A 26,464-nucleotide genomic window follows, 5' to 3' on the forward strand; every position below is an offset into this window, starting at 1 on the left:
CTCACCGCAACCTCCGCCTCCTGGGTTCAGGCAATTCTCCTGCCTCAACCTCCTCAGTAGCTGGGATTACAGGCACGTGCCACCATGCCCAGCTAATGTTTTGTATTTTTAGTAGAGACGGGGTTTCACCATGTTGACCAGGATGGTCTCGATCTCTTGACCTCGTGATCTACCCGCCTCAGCCTCCCAAAGTGCTGGGATTACAGGCTCGAGCCACCGCACCCAGCCTTGTCTTGTTTTTTGAGACAGAGTATTGCTCTATTGCCCGGGCTGCAGTGCAGTGGCATGATCTCAGTTCACTGCAACTCTGCCTCCCAGGTTCAAGCAATTTTCCTTCCAAGTAGCTGGGATTACAGGCACGGGACACTACGCCCAGCTAATTTTTTGTATTTTTAGTAGAGATAGGTTTCACCATGTTGGCCAGGCTGGTCTCGAACTCCTGACCTCATGATTTGCCCACCTTGGTCTCCCAAAGTGCTGGGATTAAAGGTGTGAGTCACTGCACCTGGCCACATATCTAGATTTTTATATAAACTCCTGATTTTTTTTGGACTGGTTTAAATTTTTATTATTTTGGTAAAAGACATATAAAACTTACCATCTTAATCATATGTGAGGGTACAGTGTTGCTACCCACACTGTTTTGCAGCCATTACCACCATCCAGCATCAGAACTTTGTCACCTTGCAAAACTGAAACTCTCAAAAATAAAAAGCAAAACTGAAACTCTTTATTCATTAAACAACCTCCCCACTTCCTGCCCCAGTCCCTGGCAACCACCATTCTAATTTTCGTTTCTATGAATTTGACTATTTTGGGTACTTCATGTAAGTCGAACCATATGGTATTTGTCTTTTGTGACTGGTTTATTTTGCTTAGCAAGATGCTCCCCAGGTTCATCCACTTTGTAGCAGGTGTCAGAATTTCCTTCCTTTTCAAGGCTGAATCATATTCCACTGGAGGTAGATACAATAGGCCCCGTGGAGGATACATTTTAAAACCCCCAGTGGATGCCTGAAACCAAAGCCTTAAGATACTATGTTTTTTCCTATAACACAGATTGATGATAAAGTTTAATTTAGAAATTAGGAACAGTAGGAGATTGGCAATAATAATGAGCAATAGAACGATTATAACAATATACTGTAGTAAAAGTTACATGAATGTGTCTCTCTTATCTCTCTTAAAATATCTTATTGTATTGTGCTTACCTATTTTCGGACCATGGTTGACTGGGTAACTGACACCACAGGTAACTGACGTCATGGAAATAAAACCTTGGATAAAGGGGGACTGTATCCCATTTTCTTAATCCATTAATCTGTGATCGACATATGGGTTGCTTCTACCTTTTGCTGTCGTGAACATTGCCGCTATGAACATGGGCATACATATCTCTCTCTTTTTTTTTTTTTTTTTTTGAGATGGAGTCTCACTCTTGTCACCCAGGCTGGAGTGCAGTGGCACAATCTCGGCTCACCATAACCTCCACCTCCCAGGTTCAAGCGATTCTCCTGCCTCAGCCTCCTGAGTAGCTGGGATTACAGGTGCTTGCCACCACACCCAGCTGATTTTGTTTTAGTAGAGACAGGGTTTCTCCTTGTTGGTCAGGCTGGTCTTGAACTCCTGACCTCAGATGATCTGCCCGCCCTGGCCTCCCAAAGTGCTGGGATTACAGGTGTGAGCCACCACGCCTGGCCACATATATCTCTTTCACACCCTGCTTTCAATTTTTTTGGATATATATCCAGAAGCAGAATTGCTGGATCATATAGTAATTCTTTTTCTTTAGTTGAGGAGCCCCCATACTGTTTTCCACAGTAGCTGCACCATTTCACATTCCCACCAGCAGGGCACAAGAGTTTTAATTTCTCCACATCCTTGCCAGCACTTGCTATTATTATTATTTTTGGCCTGATAGTAGTTATTTTAGGGGTGTGAGGGAATAGTGGGGGAATATCTCATTATGGTTTTGATTTGCATCTCCCTAATGATTAGTGATGATTAGCAACTTTTCATGTGTTTGTTGGCCATTTGTATATCATCTTTGGACTCGAAATGTCTATTGAAGTCTTTTGTCCTGTTTATTTAGAGGCAGAGTACTCCTGTTGCCCAGGCTGCAGTGTAGTGGTGCAAACTGCTCACTGCAACTTCTGCCTCCAGGTTCAAGCAATTCTCCTGCCTCAGCCTTTTAAGTAGCTGGGACTACAGGTGTGTGTCACCATACCCGGCTAATTTTACTGTATTTTTTTTGTATTTTTAGTAGACAGGGTTTCACCATTGTTGGCCAGGCTGATCTGGAACACCTGACCTTAAGTGATCTGCCCATCTCAGCCTCCCAGAGTGTTAGGATTACAGGCGTGAGCTATGGTGCCTGGCCAGTCTTCTGTCCATTTTAAAATTGAGTTGTTTTATTGTTGTTGAGATTTACCGAGTTTTAAAACTCGATCACCAATTAAGATTTTTTAAACACCTCTACCCGGAACAAACAGAACAAGTCTCTGCTGGCCCTGGCCCGTGTCAAGTCCTCAGATCCCCTGGGATGTTTGCTTCCAGGGAGGCCGGGCACTCCTGACTGATGACAGCGCTGCTCGCCCTCTCTCTGTTACCTGTAAGTGCCCCTTCCACACCCCTGGCCTCATGACAGATACTGTTGTGTGTTAGGCATTTCAGTATCTCAGTGGGGTACTGGGTAAGTGCTTAGTTAGCACTTGTTGCTGAGTAAATAAGCAGGTCCTGTAGTCTCTGAGGGTTTGATACCTGCATGCACACCAGGTCTTTGATCTTGACCTTGAACTCTCCTACCCATGCCTGGCTGAAGCCTAGCTGTGGAACCCAGGCTGAGGCTGAAACCTCTAGAACTGGACCCTAGTGAGTCTCTCCTTAGGGGTCCTGATTATGACAGGTTCATTTTTCTTTTTTTCTTTTTTTATTTTTACAGATTTGATTAGCCATCCTCAAATTAACTCATAGGAGCTGCTCCCCAAAACTAAACTAGCTTGCAACAGCTCAGCAGACATTCTGCAGGTTCTGCAGCTCTTTTCATTCAAGCTTCAGAGAAAAGTGCAGGAATCTTGTAGATTGGGTCCAAATCCCCCTTGCATCTTGGGAAGGGCGGTAGAGCCCGCAGCCAGCCACCTTTTGTTCTCTAGAAAATGAAATCCTTCGAGGCTGTGTTTGCACTCTGCTTCTCTACATCTGACTCCTGGGACTTCCAGAGGCTGCATTTGGGTCAGGGACCTGGGTTCTATCTTGCCTGTCGTGCAAACCACACTCTCTGGGACTCACTATTCCTCCTAAATGATCTCTAAGATTATTTTTAGATTTAAAAAAAAAACCTGTTTGCCTATCTTTGGAAAGTGAGTTGTTTGAGGTCTGTTAGGCTTTAGTCACTTTTTTTTTTTTTTTTTAGACAGAGTTTCACTCTTGTTACCCAGGCTGGAGTGTAATGGCGCGATCTCGGCTCACCGCAACCTCCGCCTCCTGCGTTCAGGCAATTCTCCTGCCTCAGCCTCCTGAGTAGCTGGGACTACAGGCACGTGCCACCATGCCCAGCTAATTTTTTGTATTTTTAATAGAGATGGGGTTTCACCATGTTGACCAGGATGGTCTCGATCTCTTGACCTTGTGATCCACCCGCCTCGGCCTCCCAAAGTGCTGGGATTACAGGCGTGAGCCACCGCGCCCGGCCCCATAGTCACTTTTGTTTTAAATATGCTTAGAAGGTTTCTAGGCCTGCTTTTTTTTTTTTTTTTTTGAGACAAAGTTTCGCTCTTGTTGCCTAGGCTGGAATGCAGTGGCGCGACCTCGGCTCACGGCAACCTCTGCCTCCGAGGTTCAAGCGATTCTCCTGCCTCTGCTTCCCCAGTACCTGGGATTACAGGCACATGCCACTGCACCTGGCTTTTTTTATATTTTTAGTAGAGATGGAGTCAGGCTGGTTTCGAACTGCTGACCTCAACTGATCTACTCTCCTCAGTCTCCCAAAGTGCTGGGATGAGCCACCACACCTGGCCTAATTTTTGTATTTTTAGTAGAGACAGGGTTTCACCATGTTGGCCAGGCTTCTCTTGAACTCCTTACCTTGAATGATCCACCCACCCTGGCCTCCCAAAGTGCTATGATTACAGGCGTAAGCCCCCGTACCCAGCCCATATTTCTATTATTATTACACTGTAATATATAATGAAAGAATTATATAACTCACCATAATGTTCAATCAGGGGGAGCCCTGAGCTTGTTTTCCTGCAACTAGACAGTCCTGTCTGGAGGTGCTGGTAGACAGTGATTAGCTTCTCTTACGGAGGGTGCAGGCTTGATCCCTCGCACGCATAGTTCACAGGCATGAGCTCAGGTGGTAATGCTTGCTGGCCTGCTGCTCACTTCCTCCTGTGCAGTCCAATTCCTAACAGTCCGTGGACCTGCACTAGAGGCTGTGGCCCTGTCTGCTGACCTCTCTCCAGAGCCCATGGTACTGGTCCATGGCCCAGGAGTTGGGGACCCCTGCTCTAAGCAGTCAGGGAGCTGCTTTGCAGATGGGAGAGTGGGCTCTGGGCAGCTGGAGCCCTGGCTTTCTGCCACTGTCTCCTGGTGAAGGATGGGTCCGGCGGGGAGGAGAGGGACCCCTCCAACCTCCCCAGGGGCGTGATGCGCTATTGTCCCTGCTTCTAGATGCTGACAAGAGGATCAAGGTGGCAAAGCCCGTGGTGGAGATGGATGGTGATGAGATGACCCGTATCATCTGGCAGTTCATCAAGGAGAAGGTAGTGTCCCCTCCCGAAGTGGATGGCTCTCAGGTGGGCTGGCAGACAGTGTTCTGTTCCACAAGGGCTTCCGGGCCCTCCTGCAGATCCCCTGGACTCCTCGTTGTCCTGGTTGGCAGCAGCAGCCCTGTTCCTCCCCCTGTCTACCCTTCTTTCACATCTGTCTACGAATGGTTTGGAAGTCATCGGGCGGGGGCCTGTCCCGAGCAGTCCGTGTTGTGCTGGTGCCAAACGCCGCACGTTCTATCAGCTTCGAGCAGTTTCAAGGTTAATGTTGTATCATATCCATCTGGATCCCCTGCATTTTGCCTCACTTTTAGAAAAGGAGTGACGGGAATAGGGCTGGTGTGTGGGGCAGTGATCCAGCCTGCAGCTGTGGTGGCCACCAAGGCAAAGGGGTCCTGGAAAGGAGTGAAAGAGAAGCAGGGCTGATGTGCAGGGCAGTGATCCAGCCTATGGCTGTGGCGGCCACTAGGGCAAAGGGGTCCCAGGATGGCAGCTCGGCTTCTCCAAAGTCGCCGTGGTCTATGTGTGCCCAGGAAAGCATGTAGTCCACGTGAAGTCCCTGCATTGTGTGTATATTCATGGGACAAAGGTCAAGAACTGCCACTTCCGACTGTGAGATCTCAAAGCACTTGAGAAGAGGAAACTCGTCATATAGAGAAATCTAGATGTACTTGGGTTTGGGGTTTGACTGAATCGATGTGTCATGTTAGTGGAGCAGATGGCACGGTGGGGAAGAGCCCTGCCGAAGGCTGTGGTGTGGCCTACCGACCTCTCTCCAGAGCCCTGCCCCTGCTGGCTCTGGCCAGGCCGTGCTAGAAATGGCTGAGTCCAGCTTTCTGCTGCACGCCCCCCTGTGGCCTTTACTTGTCCCTGTTCTGACTGACTATCCCCTGCCATGGCCTGCAGACTTCTTATCCTGCCCTTTGCTGTCCTGTCCCTGAGTTGCTGGGGTGACGCCTTGTTCTGGCCCTCTGTCCCCAGCTCATCCTGCCCCACGTGGACATCCAGCTAAAGTATTTTGACCTCGGGCTCCCAAACCGTGACCAGACCGATGACCAGGTCACCATTGATTCTGCCTTGGCCACCCAGAAGTACAGTGTGGCTGTCAAGTGTGCCACCATCACCCCTGACGAGGCCCGTGTGGAAGGTACGAGGGTGTGGAGGTGGGCGAGCCGGGGGGGGCTTCTCCCACCAGCCTCTCCACACTTGGGGTGGGGCAGCTGGCCATGTTGGTAATCTTGGGATCGGGGGTGGGGGTCGGGGGAGCTGGGAGCTTCCCGAGCTGGGGCTTTCCTGAGGCCAACTGTACCTGAGGCCAGTCTCCCTGTGTGTGCCTAGTGGACTGTGGTCACTGTTACTCAGAGGTCACTGTTGATGAGGCTGGAACAGGTGTAGGTAAGGGGCTGGCCTCAAGTTCCATGGTTAGGGTGCAGCAGAGCTGAGAACAGAGTCCACGTCTTCTATCTCTCAGGTCAGGGGTGTTTCTGCTGCACTCTGTGGCTCTGACAGTGGTAGGTGTCACCAGTGACAGGGCTGAGGAGGAGGAAAAGGAAGGTAATGCTGATGTGGTCACAGTGATGATGGCTTCTTTGGGCAGCAGTCTGTTCTGGTGTGGACTTTCTTGCAGGCAGCTTTGCAGAGAGACTGTGCAGAAGTGCCATGTGTCAGGCCTGTGTCCTTCAGAGTCTCAGCAGCCTCTGGGGACTTCGCTAGTGCCCTCCTGCCACTGGCTTGGCCTTGCAGGTCTGGCCCCATCCCCATGGTCATGCAGGGTCACTGAGAGGTGTCCCCATGAGGCCTGGACTGGCTGCTGGTCCTTGGCTGTGGGAGTCGCTCTTGAGGGTTCCATGAAATGGCAACAGTGTGTGGGCAGAGGGGCCTGGTTTGGAGAATTTGAGAAAGGATGGTTGAGGGATTTTCTCAGCTCTCTTTTTCTACTTCCTGAGTCGGAGGGAGCTGGAAGGAAGCACTTGAGATACATCTGCAAAGTCCCCAGGCCTGCCCCTGTCCTGCAGGTCATGCCCAGCCCTACAGCACTGGGATCATCTGAGTGCTGAGTTCTTCCTTTCACCTGAACCTTGGGAGTTATGTACCCCCATTTACAGACAGGGCAGGAGAGGGTCACAGCCTTAGGAACTGGGGCAGTGCTGGGGCCAGCCCCGGAGCCTGTGCAGTGGCCAGTGTGTTATCAGGCCTCATCAGAGAAACCCTTCCCCAGACTGCACTCCCTCCACGTGTGTTGTGGGAATCATAATGGCCCACAGAGCACTTAGCATGGGCCGGGCACCGTTCTAGGTCCTTTACGCAAGCTCATTTTGTCCTCATGGTAACACCTAGGTTTGGGATTTTACCAGAAATTTTCTTTTACAGCTTCGGCTGAGCCACTTGTGTAAGCCTCAGAGTTAAAACTGGCAGACTCCAGAGCCAGCGTATTTGCCTCTAGACTCTACTGACTCCCCCACGAAGAATTTTAGGACCCTTGGCTGGCTGTGCTGTTGCTTGGAGTTCAAGTTCCGGTTGTAAGGTGGCGGCTGCAGTGGGACCACTTTCTGTCTTCACAGAGTTCAAGCTGAAGAAGATGTGGAAAAGTCCCAATGGAACTATCCGGAACATCCTGGGGGGGACCGTCTTCCGGGAGCCCATCATCTGCAAAAACATCCCACGCCTTGTCCCCGGCTGGACCAAGCCCATCACCATTGGCAGGCACGCCCACGGCGACCAGGTAGGACAAGGTGGGAGAGGGGGTCCACAGACATGGGCACCCCCCGACCAGAGCTCCTGGCCTAGCCATCCTCTTGTCTCTGCAGTACAAGGCCACAGACTTTGTGGCGGACCGGGCCGGCACGTTCAAGATGGTGTTTACCCCGAAAGACGGCAGCGGTGTCAAGGAGTGGGAGGTGTACAACTTCCCCGCGGGCGGCGTGGGCATGGGCATGTACAACACCGACGAGGTGAGGCTGGCTCGGGCGTCCCGTACCCTCCTCTCCCAGCTCGTCTCTTCGTCTCTGTCTCGTGGCTTTCCTTTCTTCTGGGATGGCCTCATTCTTAGACCATAAAGAGGCAGAAATGGCCGCCCGGGCTGGGCACGGTGGCTCACACTTGTAATTCCAGCATTTTGGGCGGCTGAGGCAGGAGGATTGCTTGAGGTGAGACGCTTGAAACCAGCCTGGGCAACATAGCGAGACCTCATCTCTTATAGAAAAAAAAAGAAGAGAAATGGCCAGCAGCAGCTCCAGGCTCACCCTGCCCACCTGGCTGGCTACCCTCTCAGAAGAGAAAGGCCACCAGCAGCTCCAGGCTGACTGACCCACCCGCCTGGCTACCCTCTCAGAAGGGGACGCCTCTTTGCTGCCAACTCCAGCTTAAGGGCCGGGCGGAGTCACATGACCACCTCTGAGCCAATCGCAGAAGCCCCGGGGAGAAAGGCTTGTGATTGGATGAGCCAGGGACACATGGTCAACCCCAGCGCGGGCCGTGGAGCCTGGGAATGAGCCCTTCCCCGCCACTTAGTCTAAGAACTGGGGAAAAGGCGCGGCATTCCAGAGCAAAGTTGAGGGACCTCTTGCCCCCGGGAAGTCGAGAGGCAGAGGCTGGGCCAGCAGAAACATCGTGCTCCCTACATGGAGGCTGGTGTCAAACAATTGTGTGGGTGGCAGGGAACCGTTCCTGGAGGTCTGGGCCTGGCTCTGGGAGGTGGGGGGCTGCCGGCAAGTGCCAGGCTGGGACACCCTGCCAGGGCCCTCTCTCTCCCCGCAGTCCATCTCGGGTTTCGCGCACAGCTGCTTCCAGTATGCCATCCAGAAGAAGTGGCCGCTGTACATGAGCACCAAGAACACCATTCTGAAAGCCTACGATGGGCGCTTCAAGGACATATTCCAGGAGATCTTTGACAAGTAAAGCCTCATCCGTCCGCTCCATGGCTTTTATTCCCTTTCCCCCATGTTGTCCCCATCCTACCCTGGGGAGGTCGCCATTAGAGTGCTTTTGGCTCAGCGTCGAGGCTCGGGGAGGGGTCCCCAACCTGTGTGCCTTCTGCCCTCTCCCCATAACAGACCTTTCTACTCTCCCAGGCATTATAAGACCGACTTCGACAAGAATAAGATCTGGTATGAGCACCGGCTCATTGACGACATGGTGGCTCAGGTCCTCAAGTCTTCCGGCGGCTTTGTGTGGGCCTGCAAGAACTATGATGGAGATGTGCAGTCCGACATCCTGGCCCAGGGTACGCAGGGAGCATGCTGCTCCCCGTGGGGGTGGGCTGCTGCTCTTCTCTAGCTGGAGGGGATTTTTAGACCCTTTGGGTAGAAAACTGGAATGGAGCAGCAGGACTCATTGCAGGATTCTCTGTGGACAGCAGGGGGAGCGCCCTGGCATCTGAGTGAGAGGCTCACAAATTAGGTTTGGACTGGTGTATTACTGAGGCTGCTTTTAGAGAGGACGGCACAGGAATTCCAGGGCCAGGTTTCAGCCCTGAGTATAAGTAAGACTATTAGCAAAGAACAGCGAGAAATGGGCCAATTGTGTAGGGAACAAGAGCCGGAAAGGTGGCAGCGTGGGAGTCAGGTGGGACACAGGGAGTGAAAGAGAAACCTAAGCTTACCAGGCAGGGCAGCTCCTGGCAAGGGGGAGAGGGAAGCCTGGGTCAGTTTCTGGTGAAAAGTAGAGTCTTGTTACTTTGTGTAAACCTTTGGCTTTACTTTGAAAAGTCCAGTGGGGATCCCTTCACCTGAATAACTGCCATCTAGGATGGAAGGCTGAAAAGCCATAGCAGATGAGGGAAAGGCACGAAATGTAACCTCAAGTGTCTAAGGAATGGGTGTGAGGGTGCAGGTACAATGGAGAAGGGCTTGCTCACTGCCAAAATCCTTAGAATTCGTAGACGAAGCATTTTCCTGTAGATGTTGTTTTCTTTCTTCAATCCTTATTTTGATGCCATGGGGGTGCCTTTGGAGCCCTGGAGTCCTTAACAACAGCAGAGTTTGCTTGAGTTGACACGTGGATTTGGGAACACTTGGAAATACATCAAAAAGCTTGAGAGTGGCCTGAGAGAGCAGCTGCAACAGTGATGGTGGGGAAATAGCTGGCAACAGCTTTACTGTTTGCTTGAATGCATCTCCAGGTCCTGAGCCAGGCAGCAGGCTGTGGCGGCCACAGGACTCGGTGGGGTCTCGGGCCCCATGGGCCACAGGCTGTGGGGTGCCTGGAGGCGGTGATACAGAGGGATGCTGATGTGCTGTGCCCTGGAGACCCAGGGCAGGGTGGAGAGGCCTGGAATAGTCCCTGTCCTCCCAGTTGCCGTTGGGGGAGGCTGAGTAGAGCCATGAGCTGTGGCAGCTACAACAGTGGGTAGTAGAGGGCAGCGTGGCTCAGCTGGGGGCCCAGGAGAGGCAAGGCCCTGAGAAAGGCTTTCCAACCTCCAGGCTTTGGCTCCCTTGGCCTGATGACGTCCGTCCTGGTCTGCCCTGACGGGAAGACAATTGAGGCTGAGGCCGCTCATGGGACTGTCACCCGCCACTATCGGGAGCACCAGAAGGTGAGTGCAGGACATGGGGCCTCACAATGACCCTGTTCCCCGCCAGGGCCCAAAGCCCACTGACCTGAGGGCTGGAAGGACGAGCCTGACCAGCAAGTCCAGGGCGGGCAGCTGCATCTGGGCAGCCTCCGCGCTAGCTGGCTCGGCTCTTGATCCCCCTGCAACCCCTATCCCCAGGGCCGGCCCACCAGCACCAACCCCATCGCCAGCATCTTTGCCTGGACACGTGGCCTGGAGCACAGGGGGAAGCTGGATGGGAACCCGGACCTCATCAGGTGAGCACAGAGGGAGAGGCCACAGCTGCCGGGAAAGGCTCCGGGTTCTGGCCTGGCACAGAGGGGGTCTCATTCTGCCCCATCCCCCGCAGGTTTGCCCAGACATTGGAGAAGGTGTGTGTGGAGACCGTAGAGAGTGGATCCATGACCAAGGACCTGGCGGGCTGCATTCATGGCCTCAGCAAGTGCGTGGCCTGGGGTGGAGGCCAGACGGTGGGGCCAGGTGGGGTGAAGCCAGGGGTCCGGGGCTGCACAAGTCCGCAGCCCTGAGAGGTGGCTCAGGCCAGCTGCTGCAGACCAGACCTAGTGAGCTACTTCCCATCCCCGAGGCTGGCTGCTCAGAGCTCCTTCTGACCCTGCCCGCACCCTCACCCAGCTTCTCCCAGGAGAGCAGTCACCTGGAAAGAGACCCTACGGCTGCCTGTGGCATTGCTGTGGCCTCATGGCAGCGGGCTATCGGGGCCTCTAGCCTGCAGCCTGGGTGGCAGGAGATGGCTATTCCGACGCCCAAGCTCAGGCTGTTCCCTGGAAGGGCCTGGCTGACAGCATTGGCAAAGCCCGGAGCTGCCCCTGATGTGAGTGGTGCTTTCTCCGCAGCGTGAAGCTGAACGAACACTTCCTGAACACCACGGACTTCCTGGACACCATTAAGAGCAACCTGGACAGAGCCCTGGGCAGGCAGTAGGGAGGCGCTGCCGTGGCTGCAGTGGACGGGCCAGGCCGAGCCAGCGGGCCTCCTGAGCGTGGCGGAGGGTGAGCCTCACAGCCCCTCTCTGGAGGCCTTTTTAGGGGACGTTTTTATAAGCGAGATGTTTTTAAAGCATATGTGTGTTTCCCCTCATGTGATGTGAGGCAGGAGCAGCGTGTCTTACCTCAGCCAGTCGGTATGTTTTGCATACTGTAATTTATATTGCCCTTGGAACACATGGTGCCATATTTAGCTACTAAAAAGCTCTTCACAAAACTGTCTGCTGTGTTTGTCCCTGAGGGGAGGAGGCAGCGGGGGCCCTGAGGTTGAGGCCCTGCTAGAGGTGGGGGGTTCCCCTGGGTCAGACCGGAGCCCCGCAGGAAGGGGCTGCCACTGCGGGGAGGGACCAGGCAGCCCTGGGGACCTGCATTCATTCCACAGGGCCCCCACGGAGCTTTGGGACTCTCCGGGCACAGGCCTCTGGGTTCCCTGAAGTCCCTAGCACCATCCAGTTTGTGTCCAGTTCTCCATTCTGAGGGTGACTCAGTTCCTGATAGGTTGTCATTGATCTTTTTCTTCCTGGTTTTAATCTAAACATCTCCAGGCCACGTTCTTAGCCTTTTTCTAGGTACTAAAAACATGTACCCATACCCGCCTCACACTTCTCCTTCCCAAGGCTGCCTGGGTTTGCGGGGGCTTGGGTGCGTGTGGATGAGGGCCCCACATCATCCGGGCCAGCGGTTCCCAGGCTTGGGTTCACTTTCACCATGTAGTGGCAAAACTAGAGAAGCTTGGGAAAAACTGCTCTCAGCCAGGCACTGTGGCACACCCTGTAATCCCAGCACTTTGGGAGGCTGTGGGTGGATCACTTGAGGCCAGGAGTTCAAGACCAGCCTGGCCAACATGGTACAACCCCATCTCTACTTAAAATACAAAACTTAGCTGGGCATGGTGACACGCACCTGTAGTCCTAGCTATTTGGGAGGCCGCGGCAGGAAAATGGCTTGAACCTGGGAGGTGGAGGTTGCAGTGAACCAAGATCATGCTATTGCACTCCACCCTGGGTGACAGAGCAAGACTCTGTCTCAAAAAAAAAAAAATTGCTCTATGCACGTTCTTTAGCCCCATGTAAAAAGGAAGAATAGAAAGTTGCTCTAAAGCTACCTATAATCAAATAACTGTCCTCTGCACAGTGATTAGCTTCTATTTGTTGGTGTTAAAATGTCCTGGAGAAGAGTTGTGTAATCTTTATAAAGTCCTGGCCAGGTGTAGTGGCTCATGTCTACAGTCCTAGGCCAAGGTGGGAAGATCACTTGAGCCCAGGAGTTTGAGGCTGTAGTGAGCTATGATGGCACCACTGCACTCCAGCCTGAGCAACAGAGTGAAACCCATCTCTCAAAGAAAACCCCATCTTACAAAGTCCCTTTCCAAAGTACTGGGGGGACCCCCATGGCTCCCGAAACCTGACTATTGCTGTAGACTCAGTGGCTTTGGAAGGGCTCTCGCCCTCCACCCACACTGGTGCCTCTGCTTCTTCTTCCTGAGTAATGCCGTGAAATTGCAGGGCTGAGAAGAAAAGCGGACTGCTGGCTCCCGCAGGCCCAGCCCCTGGGAGGTAGCTCAAGGCTTCCTGCCTCTTCTTGCCTGTCACAGCACAGGGCTGGCAGCCTTGCAGAATGCAGCCTCTGAAGCCTGGGCTGGCATTGGGAGCTGGCTTCTTTCCTGGAGCCCTGTGGGTGGGTGGGGAGGGGAAGAAGCTTTTCTCTGCAAGGGGTGGGAATGCAGGGCCTTGGCCCACACGACTCTCTTGGGCCCAGAGCAGCTGGTTGTAGGTGCCTGGCCCTGTGGGTGGCCATTCCAGGGCAGAGGATGGTCTCAGCTTCCCCTGGGCCCGGGGAGTGCAGCCCTGCTGTGTGGGGCTGGGAGTTCCTGCCGGGGGTGAGGGCCAGGTCCCCAAGAGCTGGGGAAAGACGCATTTGCAGTCACCTCACTAAAGAATATTCATTTATTTATAATTATTGCTAAGTAAACTTCTTTTTTAAACAGGAACATAAAAACACAGTAGGGCTTTGCACAAGTGGAATCTCTAAACAGTTGTTTGTATACATGTCAAAATAAGTTAGAATGGAATTTGTCCAGGGGTTTCCAAGTCACCCGAGAGGCTGTGCACCTCTTTTGAGAAGGTCAGGGAGGGGTGCGGACAGGAGCCTTGCGGAGACCACCCCCCAGCTCAAACTGTGAGTTGTGCTGTTTCCTCCTCCCAGCTTTGCCCAGGTCCAAGGCACAGGGCAGGGGGCGTTCAAGTATCGAACCTCGCAGAGGGCCAGTGCGGATGGCGGGGTTGGGGAGGGAAAGGAGCGCCCCACCCCGGAGGCCAGACCTTCTCCCTTCAGTTTCCAAGCCCAAGGCCACTGTACTGGCGGGAGAAAGGAGGAGGAGGAGGTACGGGGTTCTTTTTGGTACCAGGGGAGAAAGACGTTGTGGGAAGAGGTAGTTGCAGGGGATGATGCCTTCTGCTCAGCAGGAGAAAATGTCTTGTACAGTGACGGGGTCACTGCCACCTGAGGGTCATCATGGCGGGCACCTGGGAGGCCGTGGGGCCTCGGGGTCTGGGAGCCACACTCGGGCCACCCTGTCCACCCCTCAGTCCTTATCACAGTCACCCTGAGGCCTGGCTTCGTCCTTCACTTGAGGATTCAGCCTTGCGGGTGGCTGCGCTGCAGATGGGTTTTGCCCACCCAGGCTGTTCCCCGTTCCGGGTTTCTGGGCTGAAGCTAGTGGCTTCATCTGTGCCTTTGGGGACGGCCCCTGCCAGCCCCGCCCCACTGAGTCCTCAGGAGGCACGTGGGTGGGGGTCCGGGTGCCCTAGAGTTCCTGAATGTGCTATTTCACCGCCCTGGGCCTGTTGCCTCTGGTTGCAGGGGCAGGCTGGCATGGAAACAGAGGGGAAGAGAGCAGGCGAGCAAGGGAGCGCACTGTTGGCTGAGCAGAGTCAGGGGCACAGGACGGAGGAGTCAGTGGCTGCAGGGGCCAGGCAGGGGTGGAGGGCTTCCCCGCGCTGCCTTCTCCTTCCTTACCCCAGCTGCTCAGGCTGCTGCCAACGGCTGCTCCTCCAGGGCCAGGGCAACCTGGGCCCCAGTCCTGCCTGGCCAGGCCACTCGGGGTGGGTGGGTAGGAAGCACGCACAGCACACGAGGAAGCTTACGCTTGGAAAAGAAAATGCATCTCCATCAGAAAAGGTCATAGGTGACACGGAGTTGAAAAGAAAAAAAGAATAAGTTACCTTCGAAAGACCCCTTTGCTCAAAAAACCCTTGTTTTCCCTTTGTGAGCTTCACTTTCCTTCTTAAATATGTTGCTCTTTCCGGGGAGCTCTGACTCGTGGCTATCCCCATCACAAGGTGGACCCAGGAATAAGAAATGACTGCAGTCCCTCCCCCACAGGTGGTCCTGGGCCTCCACGAGGACAGCCCTTCTTGGTCCCCTGTGGTGCCCTCACCCCGCTCTGCCCTGGCCCCTGCTCCTGGTTTTGATAGTGTGTGTGCCTGATGAGGGGCCTGTCCCAGCTTTGTCATTCCAGCTAGGGCCGAAGTGGATGACGTGTGTTGCAATCCACTTTAGGGACACCCACTTCCAGACAGGGATGTAGGACAGGGGTCTTCTGGGGGCTGGGCTCCCCCCAGCTGTCCTGCAGGCCGGGGCCGGGGCCAAGTGCACGCCTGGCTTGAGGCGTGCGAGGTAGAAGGCAGAGTGCCCTGCCTGGCGTCCCGTCGACAGGGGGAAGGGGGCCTGGACAAGGTGGGGGTGGGAAGTACTGACCAGAGCAGGGAACTCAGACATCCTTAGAGGCAGGAGTTGGCCGAGAAAAAGACATGGCTCGAGTGGTCTCTTCCTCCAGTGTCAGGACCCCTGAGGAGCTCTGCTGGGCCTGGAGAGACCCCGAGGGCCTGTGCCCTTGTGACCTGTCCCCAGTGGCCCCCCTTCTCCCACCGCGTCCCCGGGGAAGCAGGCTAGGGAGACCCCGATCTGGGCCTCGTGTGTTCTCCTCCCCTCGCTGGGATACCTGGGCCAGTGCTGGCTCACAGCCGGGCCAGTAGTATGTCTCCATTTGGTCTAAAGGTCCCTAGTGGTGCAAACGACTCGGGGAGGGGCTCAGAACAGTGGGGCAGTAGCTTGTTTCTCAGCTGCAGGAGTGCAGCCCGCAGCCCGTGGGTCTCACCCCCACGCCCGGCCCCCCGGCCCCCGTTGGGGGTGGCCCAGCTTGCGCTATAGCACATTGTAGTAGGCCATCTCCTTCATGGCCTGTTCGGTGAGGACGCTGGCCTCGGCGCCGCCGTCCACGCTCGTGTAGCTGTAGGCGTTCTCCTCGAAGTCCTCTATCTCCTGCTGGCCGTCTAGCTCAGAAGGGTCAGTGCCTGTCAGCTCCATCATGGGGTCTGCAAGAGAGGGGCACAGTCAGACCTCACGGGAGGAGCCAGTCACCCCCACGCAGGAAGTGGACGGCCTTGCTAAAGAGAGGGCTTCCCAGGCACAGCCTCCAGAGGCCTCAGGTGCCTCAGGGTCCTGTGGCTTCTGGCTGGGTCACCAGACCTAGGCCCCTAAGCTGAGTGTGGGGCCGTGGGTGCTATCGCTGAGGGCCCTCGAGGTGGAGCCTGTGGGTCTGGCTTAAAGCCTTCTTTGGGTCATTCCGCCATTGGCCCTTCAGAGTCCCTAAGTCCTGCTGACTCCTCCTCTGCAGTGTTTCTCGGCCATGGGAAAGCTGCCTGCCTGCATCATCTTTCCCACTCATTAGCGCCTGCTGCATGCCAGCCAATCACAGGCCTCGCCTCATCCAGCAATCACAACAATCCCGTTTAGCAGCTCAAAAGGCTGAGGTTCAGAGAGGTGAATCGACTTGCCAAAGGTCACCCAGCACATGCTGTTGTTCTTTTTTTTGAGGTGGAGTCTTGCTCTGTTGCCCAGGCCAGAGTACAGTGGTGCGTTCTTGGCTCATCACAACCTCTGCCTCCCAGGTTCAAGCAATTCTCCTGCCTCAGCCTCCCAAGTAGCTGGGACTACAGGCACATGCCATCATGCCCAGCTAATTTTTGTATTTTTATTAGAGATGGCATTTCACTATGCTGGCCAGGATGGTCTTGAACTCCTGACCTCATCATCTGCCCACCTCAGCCTCCCAAAGTGCTGGGATTACAGGCGTGAGCCACCATGCCCAGCCCATGCTGTTGTTCTAAGCCACTGTGCTGCTCTGCCTCAAACCACTGCAGGGCATGGCTCCCAACAGCAGTGCTTTTCTATCGAGTCTACCCATTGGTATCCCTGGGCCCCGGCACTCCCGGGACAAACACACACTCAGGGTTCACAAAGATATGCCCGGCAAAAACTCTTAAGAGGCCTCTTGGAATTTTATCAAATTGAAATCTCATTATAAAGATCTTACTGGTATAACAAAAGCCAGAAAAAAATAACTCCCCAGGGGAAGCCCAGGGTAGATCTGGGGGACCTGGGCGGCTGGCAGGGGCTGTGCCTGACCCCCAAGGTGCATTCTGGCCCTCTCCACCGAGATGTGATGTGTTTTGGGGGAAACGGCCCCCAAACTGGGGCAGCTCTGACTGGTCTAAGGCAGGCTTTCTCAACTCTGGCACTGAAGGGGGCAATGCTTGGCTGTGGGGCTGTCCTGTATCTTGTAGCATCACCCCAGTTGTGACAACCAAAAATGTCTCCAGACATGGCCAGATGTCACCTGGAGACAAACTCACAGTCAGCTGAGAACCACTGGTCTTAGGTAATCCCATCCCTTGCCAACAACAGGCATGTGACCCAGTCCTGGTGGGTGGGTCATGAGGAAATCCTGCTAGTAAGTCTTAGCACCTTCTTACTGGTGTCAGAGAGTGAAGGGGAGCAGGCTTCCCTGCTCACTCTTCCACTGTGAGAACAAGGAGCACACATCCTGATGGCCACTGGCAGCCATCTTGTGACCATGAGGATATTCACAGCTAATGCTGTGGACAGAGGAAGCCTCGCTCTGATTCACTGTTGGCAAGCTGAATCAGCCAGCTCTGAAGAGGGTCTAGACTTTAAGCCATTTCTTTCTTTCTTTTTTTGACAGGGTTTTGCTCTGTCGCCAAGGCTGGAGGGCAGTGGTGCAGTCACGGCTCACTGCAGCCTCAAACTCAAAGCGATCCTCCTGCCTCAGCCTCCTGAGTGACTGGGATTATAGGTGTGCACTACCACACCTGGCCTTGAGCCATTTCCTGATCTATTTCCTTATTGTTTGGGCCAGTCTGAATGGGCAGCTGTTACTTGTGCCTGTAGCATCTAACATGCCGTGAGTCTTCTGGATTTTATAAAACCAGGTCACCTGTCCCATATCTTATAGATTTGGGCTGTTTCTTCCTGCAATCCTAGTGTCACACCCTCATGTTATGCAGCTGGTTTTGAAAACAAGCTAAATAAAGCACGTTGCATACATTTCTACCTCTGGATCTCAGTACACTGTCCCCACTTTATCAAGTGTATTGTCCCGTCCCGTGGACCCCAGAGAATCATCCGTGACATTTTTTACAAGGACATTCATCTACCTCCCCAAATTACAGCCCCATAGTTACTAGATCATTCCATCTAGAGTGTATGCTGCCTTTTTTCTCATCAAGCCTGGGCTTCCCAGAACAAGGCTCTAGGCGGGAGGGGGACCTGGAGCCCAGCTGTTCCAGGCCCAGTGGCTTCATTCTGTCATCTGCTACAGTCAGGAAGAGCAAGTCTAAGCATCGCTAGCACTGAGCTCATCTAGAAACAGCTTGTGCCTTAACTGCCCATAGGAACAACGTATATGGGGACAGTCTTTTAAAAAACCTTGTTGGGGGAGTTTCTGGTAAAAATGGGAAAACCTGCTAAATAATTTTTCTTTTTGAGTTGAAGTCTTGCTCTTGTCACCCAGGCTGGAGTGCAGTGGCGTGATCTCGTGCTCACTGCAACCTCCGCATCCCGGGTTCTACTGATTCTTCTGCCTCAGCCTCCTGAGTAGCTGAGATTACAGGTGTATGGCCACTATGCCTGGATACTTTTTTGTATTTTAATAAAGATGGGGTTTCACCATATTGGCCAGGCTCGTCTCAAACTCCCAACCTCGGTGATCTGCCCACTGTGGCCTTCCAAAGTGTTGGGATTACAGGTGGGCGTGAGCCAGTATGCCTGGCCTAATAAATTCTAAAAGAGCTGTAACCCTGACAGTCTCTTGGTCCTAGTTATTTCCAAAGGGGCATGGTCTGCTCTGCTTCCTTCTGGGGGGTTTGGTTAGCAACAGGGCAGCTCCACTAGAAGAGCTGCACATGGAGTCACCCCACCGTACTGCAGATCACTTCCACTTGAACCTCAGGTCCAAACTCAGCATTGAAAACATTCCTCAGGTGACTCCCATCATGCAGCTGATGTGCCAGCCAGCCCTCTGGAGTCTGGATCAAAGCTTCTCCATGTGCGGTCCCTGAACCAGCAGCCCCTTGGCTAAGACCTGGGAACTTGTTGGAAAGGAGCTTCTCGGACCCCACCCCAGACCGACTGAATCAGAAGCTCCGGGGCTGGGGCTGAGGCCAGCACTTGGTGAGGCACAAGTCTGGTCCTTCACTGTGCAACAAATGGCCCTGAGATCTTTTTGAAGTGCAGAGTCTGACTCAGCAGGTGTGGGTGGAGCTGAGAGGCCAGCAGGATCCCAGGTGGGGCCACATTTCTCGCCCTCCTACCACATTGAGCAGCAAGGAGCTACCGAGAGCAGCTGGCGGGTTTTCAGTCTCACCTACTGGAAGCAACCTTAATAGACAACTGAAAAACAAAACAAAGCCACTGAGATACCTGTTTCTGCCAGAAAACCCAGCCCATTCACTGGTCAGCTGCTCCAAAACCAGAGTCAAGGCTACTGCAGCTGTCCCCAGTGCCTGACTGTGCTCCCAGTAAATAATCCACGTGGCAAGTCAGCTCACCTGGTTACTGCCAAGGCACGTTCCCAGCTGGTGTGACTCAGAGGCACACCAGAATCTCTCTCTTTTTTTTTTTTTCGACGATAGGGTCTTGCTTTGTCACCCAGGCTGGTGTACTGTGGTCCAATCACAGTTCACTGCAGCCTTGAACTCCTGGGCTCAAGTGATCTTCCTGCCTTAGACTCCCAAGTAGCTGAGACTGTAGGGTACACGCCACCACACCCAGCTAATTTTAAAATATTTTTGTAGAGACCGGGTCTCACCATGTTATCTGGTTTGGTCTCAAACTCCTGGCCTTAAGTGGTCCTCCAGCCTTGGCCTCCCAAAGTGCCAGGACTACAGGTGTGAGCCATCATGCCCAGTCAGAGCACCAGAAATGGCTCCAAACTGTTGAAGGAGCCTCCCTGTGGTGCTGCTGGCTCCCTCTTTCCTGTAGACTCTCCACAGCATATCCCTGACCCGCCGCCGACCATGAGGCCAGAGACGCTAACAGCTTTACTGTCGCCCAACAGCAATGCCTTTACTACTGACCACTGCTGGAGGGAAAGGCTACTGCTAACATTTGGGATGTTTTTTGACAGTCTCCAAAACTTCTACAAACTGCTGAGGCATAAGATCCTCTCCCAAAATCTCTCCCAGATCTTAATGTCAGACCCATCTGGCCCTTTCAGGAGTACGTAGGTTCTCGTCTGTGGCAGGCACTTGTGAAGAGTGTGACTGATTGATGTACACTTTTTGCCTTGGTTGCTGGGAAGCTCAGATCTCCCCTCTGCATGACCCTAGGGCCTTCCATGGTGAACTTGGAGTTGGAACCTCACCTGGTTCTCCCTTATCTTTCCACCTGCCATTTTTCCCCGTTTTAACTTTCTTTCCCATCCACTGATTTGAAATATCATCTCACGGTACCGAAATAAAGAGTCTATCACCTCTTGCTGAGTTGTCATCTTGCATGAGCTACCTAACGTCTCTGTTCTTCCGTTTCTGCATCTGTAAAATGAGGATAATAACAGAGCCAACCTCATTTCGAGGATCACATGAGTTAATAAAGGCCTGGCACACAGGTAGCACTTAATAAAGGTCAGTTATGACTTTTATTATATTGTTTACGTGAGCTCATTTAAGTCCTTTGAAGAAGACATATCCCATTGTTACTGTCATCATGGCCTTCCAGGGTCCCCCCCCTCCAGACCTGAGCCCACCCCACAGAGGTCTCAGCCTTGGCCAGCCTCCCCACTCCTCTAACCGGGCAGGAGGCTCCCGAGTGCACCATCCTGGTGTCATTCCTGCTCTGTCCACGGCGCGTGACCCACCCACCTTGACTGTCCAGGCCAATGTCCATGACGCCGTGCTTGACCTTCATGTGCCGGCTCAGGTTGCCCTTGAGGTTAAACTTGCTGGAGCAGTAGGGGCACTTGAAGGGCTTGCTGCCTGCGTGCAGGTGCATGTGGCCCAGCAGGTTGTACATGCGGTTGAAGGACTTCCCGCACACCTGCAACACATCCACCCGGTATCCTGAGCCTGGGGGCAGCCCGCTTTCCCTGGAGCCCCACCCACTCCCACCTCTAGGGCCGGACCAGACTCTTACTACTTTTCTTTTTGTTTTTTTCTTTTTTGAGACAGACTCTCACTCTGTCGCCCAGGCTGGAGTGCAGCGGCATGCTTTTGGCTCACTGCAACCTCTGCCTCCTGGCTTTAGGCGATTTGCCTCAGCCTCCCAAGCAGCTGAGACTACAGGCATTTGCCCCCATGCCCAGCTAATTTTTTTTTTTTTTGAGACAGAGTCTCACACTGTTGCCTGGGCTGGAATGCAGTGGTGAGATCTTGGCTCACTGCAACCTCTGCCTCCCAGGTTCACATGATTCTCCTGCCTCAGCCTCCAGAGTAGCTGGGATTACTGGCGCAGACCACCATGCCTGGCTAATTTTTGTATTTTTTGTAGAGATGGGGTTTCACCATGTTGGCCAGGCTGGTCTCAAACCCCTTACCTCAAATGGTCCACCCACCTCAGCCTCCCAAAATGCTGGGATTACAGGCGTGTGCCACCACGCTCAGCCCAGAATCCTGTTCTTTATGGACAGCACTCTCTTTATGCTTTTCTGAGACATGGCCATCCATTGCTGGTCACTGCTCCTGTGGATCTGCCCCCCTTTCTCTGAGCCTCAGAAACCCAGGGCTTGGATATCTAGCTGCACTAAGCCCCCAGGCTGGGGTCCTTTCCCTGTGGCTGTACCACGACCTCCACTCCCTCCCCAGCTCTCAGAAAAACCTAACTTTAGCACTTTCATGATCTGAATCCCCACCCACCCTCCCAGCCCCCAAAGCCCAGGCCAAGTTTCACCCAGCTGGGGCTCCTCTGGCCAGGCCAGTGCTCGATGGGTCACAGCTGCTGCACTGCTGCTGATTCCAAGCCACCTCTGGGGAGGTCCCACCCCGGGGCCTGACGGCCCAGTACCTTGCATTTGAATGGCTTCACGGGCGAGTGTACAATCATGTGGGTCTTGAGGGTCTGCTTCTGCACGAAGGTCTTGAAGCAGATGTGGCACTGGTAGGGCCGGACGCTGGTGTGGATCAGCATGTGCCGCTTCATGTTCGCCTGCAGGGTGAACTCCCGGCCACACACCTCGCACTTGAACTCCTTCACGCCCTGTGGGGTGGGGGTGATGGTCAGAGCCACACCGTGGGCACAGCCACTGGCAGGGACCCTTGGTGGGGAGGCAGGGAGGTGCATGCCATAGCATCACAAAGGCACAGTTTCTGGGAAATGTCTGCATTTGAGGGTATTCCAAAATAGGTAATGCCTGCTTAAAAAGCACCAAAGAATGTTGGGGCAGAGCCACTGACTCCAGGAAGCCTTTCGGCAACAGACAGCAATAGGCTGTGCCTTACTGTAATGATGCCTATCCCTGCTGTCTCCTGCCCCAGGGTGGGTGTGTGCATAAGGCCTGGACCAGTGCACTAATGCAAATGTGTGCACATTCATTCATTCAGCAACCACTTACCTGCTCCAAGCCAGCACCGCACTAGGCGGCAGGGGCCTGTGGTGAAGAAGACACAGCCTCCGCCTGCTGTCTGCAGATTGTTGCATCAGATCAAGGCCGTGCTATGTTTTTATCCACAGTGCTGTCTCTTGGTGGTCTTTTGGTTCACAGGCCATTTTGATAATCTGATTAAAGCTATGCACACCCCTCAAAAAATGGGACTTAGGTCTGTGTAGAATTTTGAAGGGTCTGTCTGAATCCCCGGGAGCCAGTCCCGCTGACCCCTTGACAGTGTTTTCCTGACTTCCCTGGTGGTCACAGTCACCTCTAGTTCTTGTCCAACATGGAGGCTTGCAGGCCCCTCCCTGAAGGATCTAATTTGTGGGGCCTGGGATGGACCCAGGAACTTTTATTCTCAACTGGGCCCCAGATGATTCTTATCATTGATAGACTCGGGCTGTTCACCCCCAGGAGACATGGATTCCAGGGGAAAACCCACTGGTTTGGACTATGAACATGCTTTTCTATGGTTTGGGGTCACTCCCAGAGCAGGACAGATTGCTGTATGCAAAGGGGTCCAATTTATGATCTGTGGAGGAACGTTAGGATAAAAGCTAGGAGCTAGGCCAGATGTGGTGGCTCACACCTGTAATCCCAGCATTTTGGGAGGCTGAGACGAGAAGATCATCTGAGGCCAGGAATTCAAGACCAGTGTGAACAACATAGTAAGACCCTGTCTCTAAAATTTAAAAAAGCCTGGGCGCGGTGGCTCACATCTGTAATCCCAGCACTTTGGGAGGCCAAGGCGGGCAGATTACGAAGTCAGGAGTTCGAGACCAGGCTGACCAACATGGTGAAACCCCATCTCTACTAAAAAATTACAAAAATTAGCTGGGTGTGATGGCATGTGCCTGTAATCCCAGCTACTCAGGAGGCTGAGGCAGGAGAATTGTTTGAACCCAGGAGGCAGAGGCTGCAGTGAGGTGAGATCACACCACTGCACTCCAACCTGGGCAACAGAGCAAGACTCTATCTCGGAGAAAAAAAAAAGTAAAAATTGATTTTTTCTTTTAAAGTTGGGAGCTGTTTTCTTTTTGATGAGTTATTAATTTAGTAGGAACCCAATGGGACAGACATGTGTCTGTGGCCACAGCTGCTGTCTTAACTGCTTCTCTGGTATAAAACTTTGTGTTAAAACTTACCAGTTCCCTTGTCTGTGTCTCTTAGCAGTAGGGGCTGTGTCTTGGGTTGCACACCCTCCTGACCATTGCAGCTGCGTATGACCACCAGGGGGCCCTGCCAGTCAGGAGTTTATTTTATAAGCATGTAATGTGCACGTTATACATATTCAGGCTGGTAATAGGGACGTTTTCAGTTTTAATAGCCTTTAGTTTTTGCTTTCAGCTCACAATATTAACACTCTATGGACTTGGGATATATATATTTTTTTGAGACAGAGTCTTGCTCTGTTGCCCAGGCTGAAGTGCAGTGGTAAGATCTTGGCTCACTGCAGCCTCTACCTCCCAGGTTCAAGCAACTCTGCCTCAACCTCCTGAGTAGCTGAGATTACAGGCACCTGCCACCACACCCGGCTAATTTTTGTATTTTTCGTAGAGACAGGGTTTCACCATATTGGCCAGGCTGGTCTTGAACTCCTGACTCAAGTGATCTGTCCTCCTCAGCCTCCCAAAGTGCTGAGATTACAGGCGTGAGCCACCACATCCAGCCCTGGACTTGGGATTTTTAAGTCCCCTAGTAGAGGAGAAAGATGGTAAACATATAGCATGTGTGCAGTCACCCTGCACAATCACTCCTTGCAGACATTAACAATCAATCACAGGGTTTTACTACCAAGCCTAGATTCAGTTTCAGAATCTTGTTTTTTTTTGGGGGAGACAGGGTCTCACTCTGTTGTCCAGGCTGGAGTGCAGGGGCACGATTATAGCTCATTGCAGGCTTGACCTCCTGGGCTCAAGGGATCCTCTTGCTTCAGCCTCATGTGTAGCTGGACCACAGGTGTGTGCCACCATGCCTGGCTAAATTTTTGGTTTTTTTTTTTTTTTTTTTTTTTTTTTTTTTGAGTTAGCCTTGCTCTGTCACTCTGGAGTTCAGTGGTGTGATCTCAGCTCAATGCAACCTCTGTCTCCGGGGTTCAAGCAATTCTTGTGCCTCGGCCTCCCTAGTAGCTGGGACTACAGGTGCATACCACCACACCCAGCTATTTTAAAAAAATATTTTTAGTAGAGACAAGCTTTCACCATGTTGGCCAGGCTGGTCTCAAACTCCTGGGCTCAAGTGATTGATTGGGATTACAAGTGTGAGCCATTGAGTCTGGCCCAGAATCCTTCTTTAAAAAAAAAAAAGTCTTGCTGTGTTGCCCAAGCTAGAGTGCAGTGGCTATTCACAGGAGCGATCATAGCCTCCAACTCCTGTTTTGGCAATCCTCCCACCTCAGCCTCCTGAGTGGCTGGGACTCCAGGTGTGCAGCTCCATTCCCGGCTAGAATCCTTGTTGCCATTACTTTTTTTGTTATTATTTTTTGAGATGGAGCCTTGCTCTGTCACCCAGGCTGTAGTGCAGTGGTGTGATCTTGCTCCCTGCAACCTCTGCCTCCTGGGTTCAGGCAATTCTCCTGCTTCAGCCTCCCGAATAACTGGGACTACAGGCTCCTGCCCCGATGCCCGGCTAATTCTTATATTTTTAGTACAAATGGGGTTTCACCATGTTGGTCAGCCTGGTCTCGAACTCCTGACCTTATGATCCACCTGCCTGAGCCTCCCAAAGTGCTCGGATTACAGGTGTGAGCCCCCACGCCCAGCCATTACATTTTAGGCAGCTACTACCAGTTGACTGGAGGCCCCTCTGCAATGAAACCTACAAATTGCCGGCTTCTCGGCCTGGCAGGATGTTACAGCTCCCCAACTCCCTATAGTGTCCACTGGGAAAGACAGGGTCACAGTTTAACCTGGAGTATCATTCAAAGACCACCGTCATGGGGAGAGGAAGCTCTATGCACATTCAGGTTGGAAGGGCAGAGTTGGTGGGATTTCGGTGGAAAGCATGGAGCAGCCGAGTACCGGAGTGGGACTGTAAGACCCGAGGGGCCTTACTCCACCTGCCCGGTTATGAGGGCCTCTCAGAGGTGATGCTGGCTGAAGGCAGGGAATGGAGGACAGGGGAGAACGTGTCAAGGCTGGGTCTAGGGACGCGGTAGATTAGAAAGTGCTGCTCAATTTTCTGCCCTCCCAAGCCACTATGCCTAGTTTAGCCATATTCTAGAATGACTTGTACTTTTCCATAACTAACATTTTCCCTTACCTCTTCTCCCCTTTGAAAATTAAATATATTTAGCCTGCTCCTAAAGGGAAGTCACAGGTTTGAATTCACTTTTGTCATGACAAGGAACAAAGGACACTCTCTGTACCTCTGCCCACTGAGTCAGGACGCCTCCCTGTTGCCTCCTGGCTTCCCTCTAGCCTCTGTCCTCCCATCAAGAAAACAGGGAGAGCAGGCCACTTTAGTGATTCTCAAACTGTTCCTTCGGTCACAGGGGTTCAAAAACAACGGTTTTTTGTTTTGTTTTTTTTCTTTGGTGCTGTGACTCGGGCAACAATATTTATACATTTTTTTGAGACAGGGTCTCAGTCTGGTTGCCCAGGCTGAAGTGCAGGGTTGTGATTTCAGCTCACTGCAACCTTGGCGTCTCAGGCTCAGGTGATCCTCCCTCCTCAGCCTCCCGAGTAGCTGAGATGAGAGGTGTGCACCACCGCACCCAGCTAACGTTTAAACTTTTATAGTGATGGGGCCTCATTATTTTGTCCAGGTTGGTCTCGAGCTCCTGGACTCAAGCAATCTGCCTGCCTCAGACTCCCAAAGTGCTGGGATTACAGGTGTGAGCCACCGTGTGTGGTCAAAAACTTTTTTTTTGTTTGTTTGTTTTTTGAGACGGAGTTTAGCTCTTTCGCCCAGGCTGGAGTGCAGTGGTGCGATCTCGGCTCACTACAACCTCTGCCTCCCAGTTTCAAGCGATTCTCCTGCCTCAGTCTCCCGAGTAGCTGGGATTACAGGCATGCGCCACCATGCCTGGCTGACTTTTGTATTTTTCGTAGAGATGGGGTTTCACCAAGTTGGCCAGTATGGTCTTGAACTCCTGGCCTTGTGATCTGGGATTATAGGCTTGAGCCATCTCGCCTGGCTCCCAAAAAACATGTTTTTGAATGCGTAAAGCTGTACTACTTAAAAAGCCAATTTCCAT

General features: G+C 53.0%; 2 protein-coding genes across 5 annotated transcripts in view; one reads left to right on the forward strand and one right to left on the reverse strand.

Annotated features, from left to right (window-relative positions):
• Window positions 1-11,544, forward strand: part of IDH2 (isocitrate dehydrogenase (NADP(+)) 2) — a 16,189-nt gene extending 4,645 nt beyond the window's left edge. The window contains exons 2-11 of the mRNA XM_032263853.1: window positions 4,672-4,763; window positions 5,751-5,916; window positions 7,331-7,491; window positions 7,577-7,720; window positions 8,526-8,662; window positions 8,840-8,991; window positions 10,190-10,302; window positions 10,480-10,577; window positions 10,670-10,762; window positions 11,175-11,544. Of these exons, the coding sequence (XP_032119744.1) occupies window positions 4,672-4,763; window positions 5,751-5,916; window positions 7,331-7,491; window positions 7,577-7,720; window positions 8,526-8,662; window positions 8,840-8,991; window positions 10,190-10,302; window positions 10,480-10,577; window positions 10,670-10,762; window positions 11,175-11,262 (1,244 nt within the window). The 3' untranslated portion in view covers window positions 11,263-11,544. The remainder of the gene's footprint in view (window positions 1-4,671; window positions 4,764-5,750; window positions 5,917-7,330; window positions 7,492-7,576; window positions 7,721-8,525; window positions 8,663-8,839; window positions 8,992-10,189; window positions 10,303-10,479; window positions 10,578-10,669; window positions 10,763-11,174) is intronic.
• A 1,708-nt stretch (window positions 11,545-13,252) lies between these two features.
• The window catches only part of ZNF710 (zinc finger protein 710), an 83,392-nt gene continuing 70,180 nt past the window's right edge, over window positions 13,253-26,464 (reverse strand). For 2 of the 4 annotated variants that reach the window (XM_032263849.1, XM_032263850.1), the window contains exons 3-4: window positions 21,684-21,875; window positions 20,294-20,720 (exon numbers count right to left, since the gene is read on the reverse strand). In XM_032263849.1, coding sequence (XP_032119740.1) covers window positions 20,349-20,720; window positions 21,684-21,875 — 564 coding nt within the window. In that variant the 3' untranslated portion in view covers window positions 20,294-20,348. Of the gene's footprint in view, window positions 15,701-20,293; window positions 20,721-21,683; window positions 21,876-26,464 lie in introns of those variants that run through there. The other 2 variants (XM_032263851.1, XM_032263852.1) reach the window with 2 other exon arrangements.

The sequence above is a fragment of the Sapajus apella genome, unplaced genomic scaffold (genome assembly GCF_009761245.1).
Source record: "Sapajus apella isolate SASKATOON/1434 unplaced genomic scaffold, GSC_monkey_1.0 scaffold139, whole genome shotgun sequence".
Taxonomy (NCBI): Eukaryota; Metazoa; Chordata; class Mammalia; order Primates; family Cebidae; genus Sapajus; species Sapajus apella.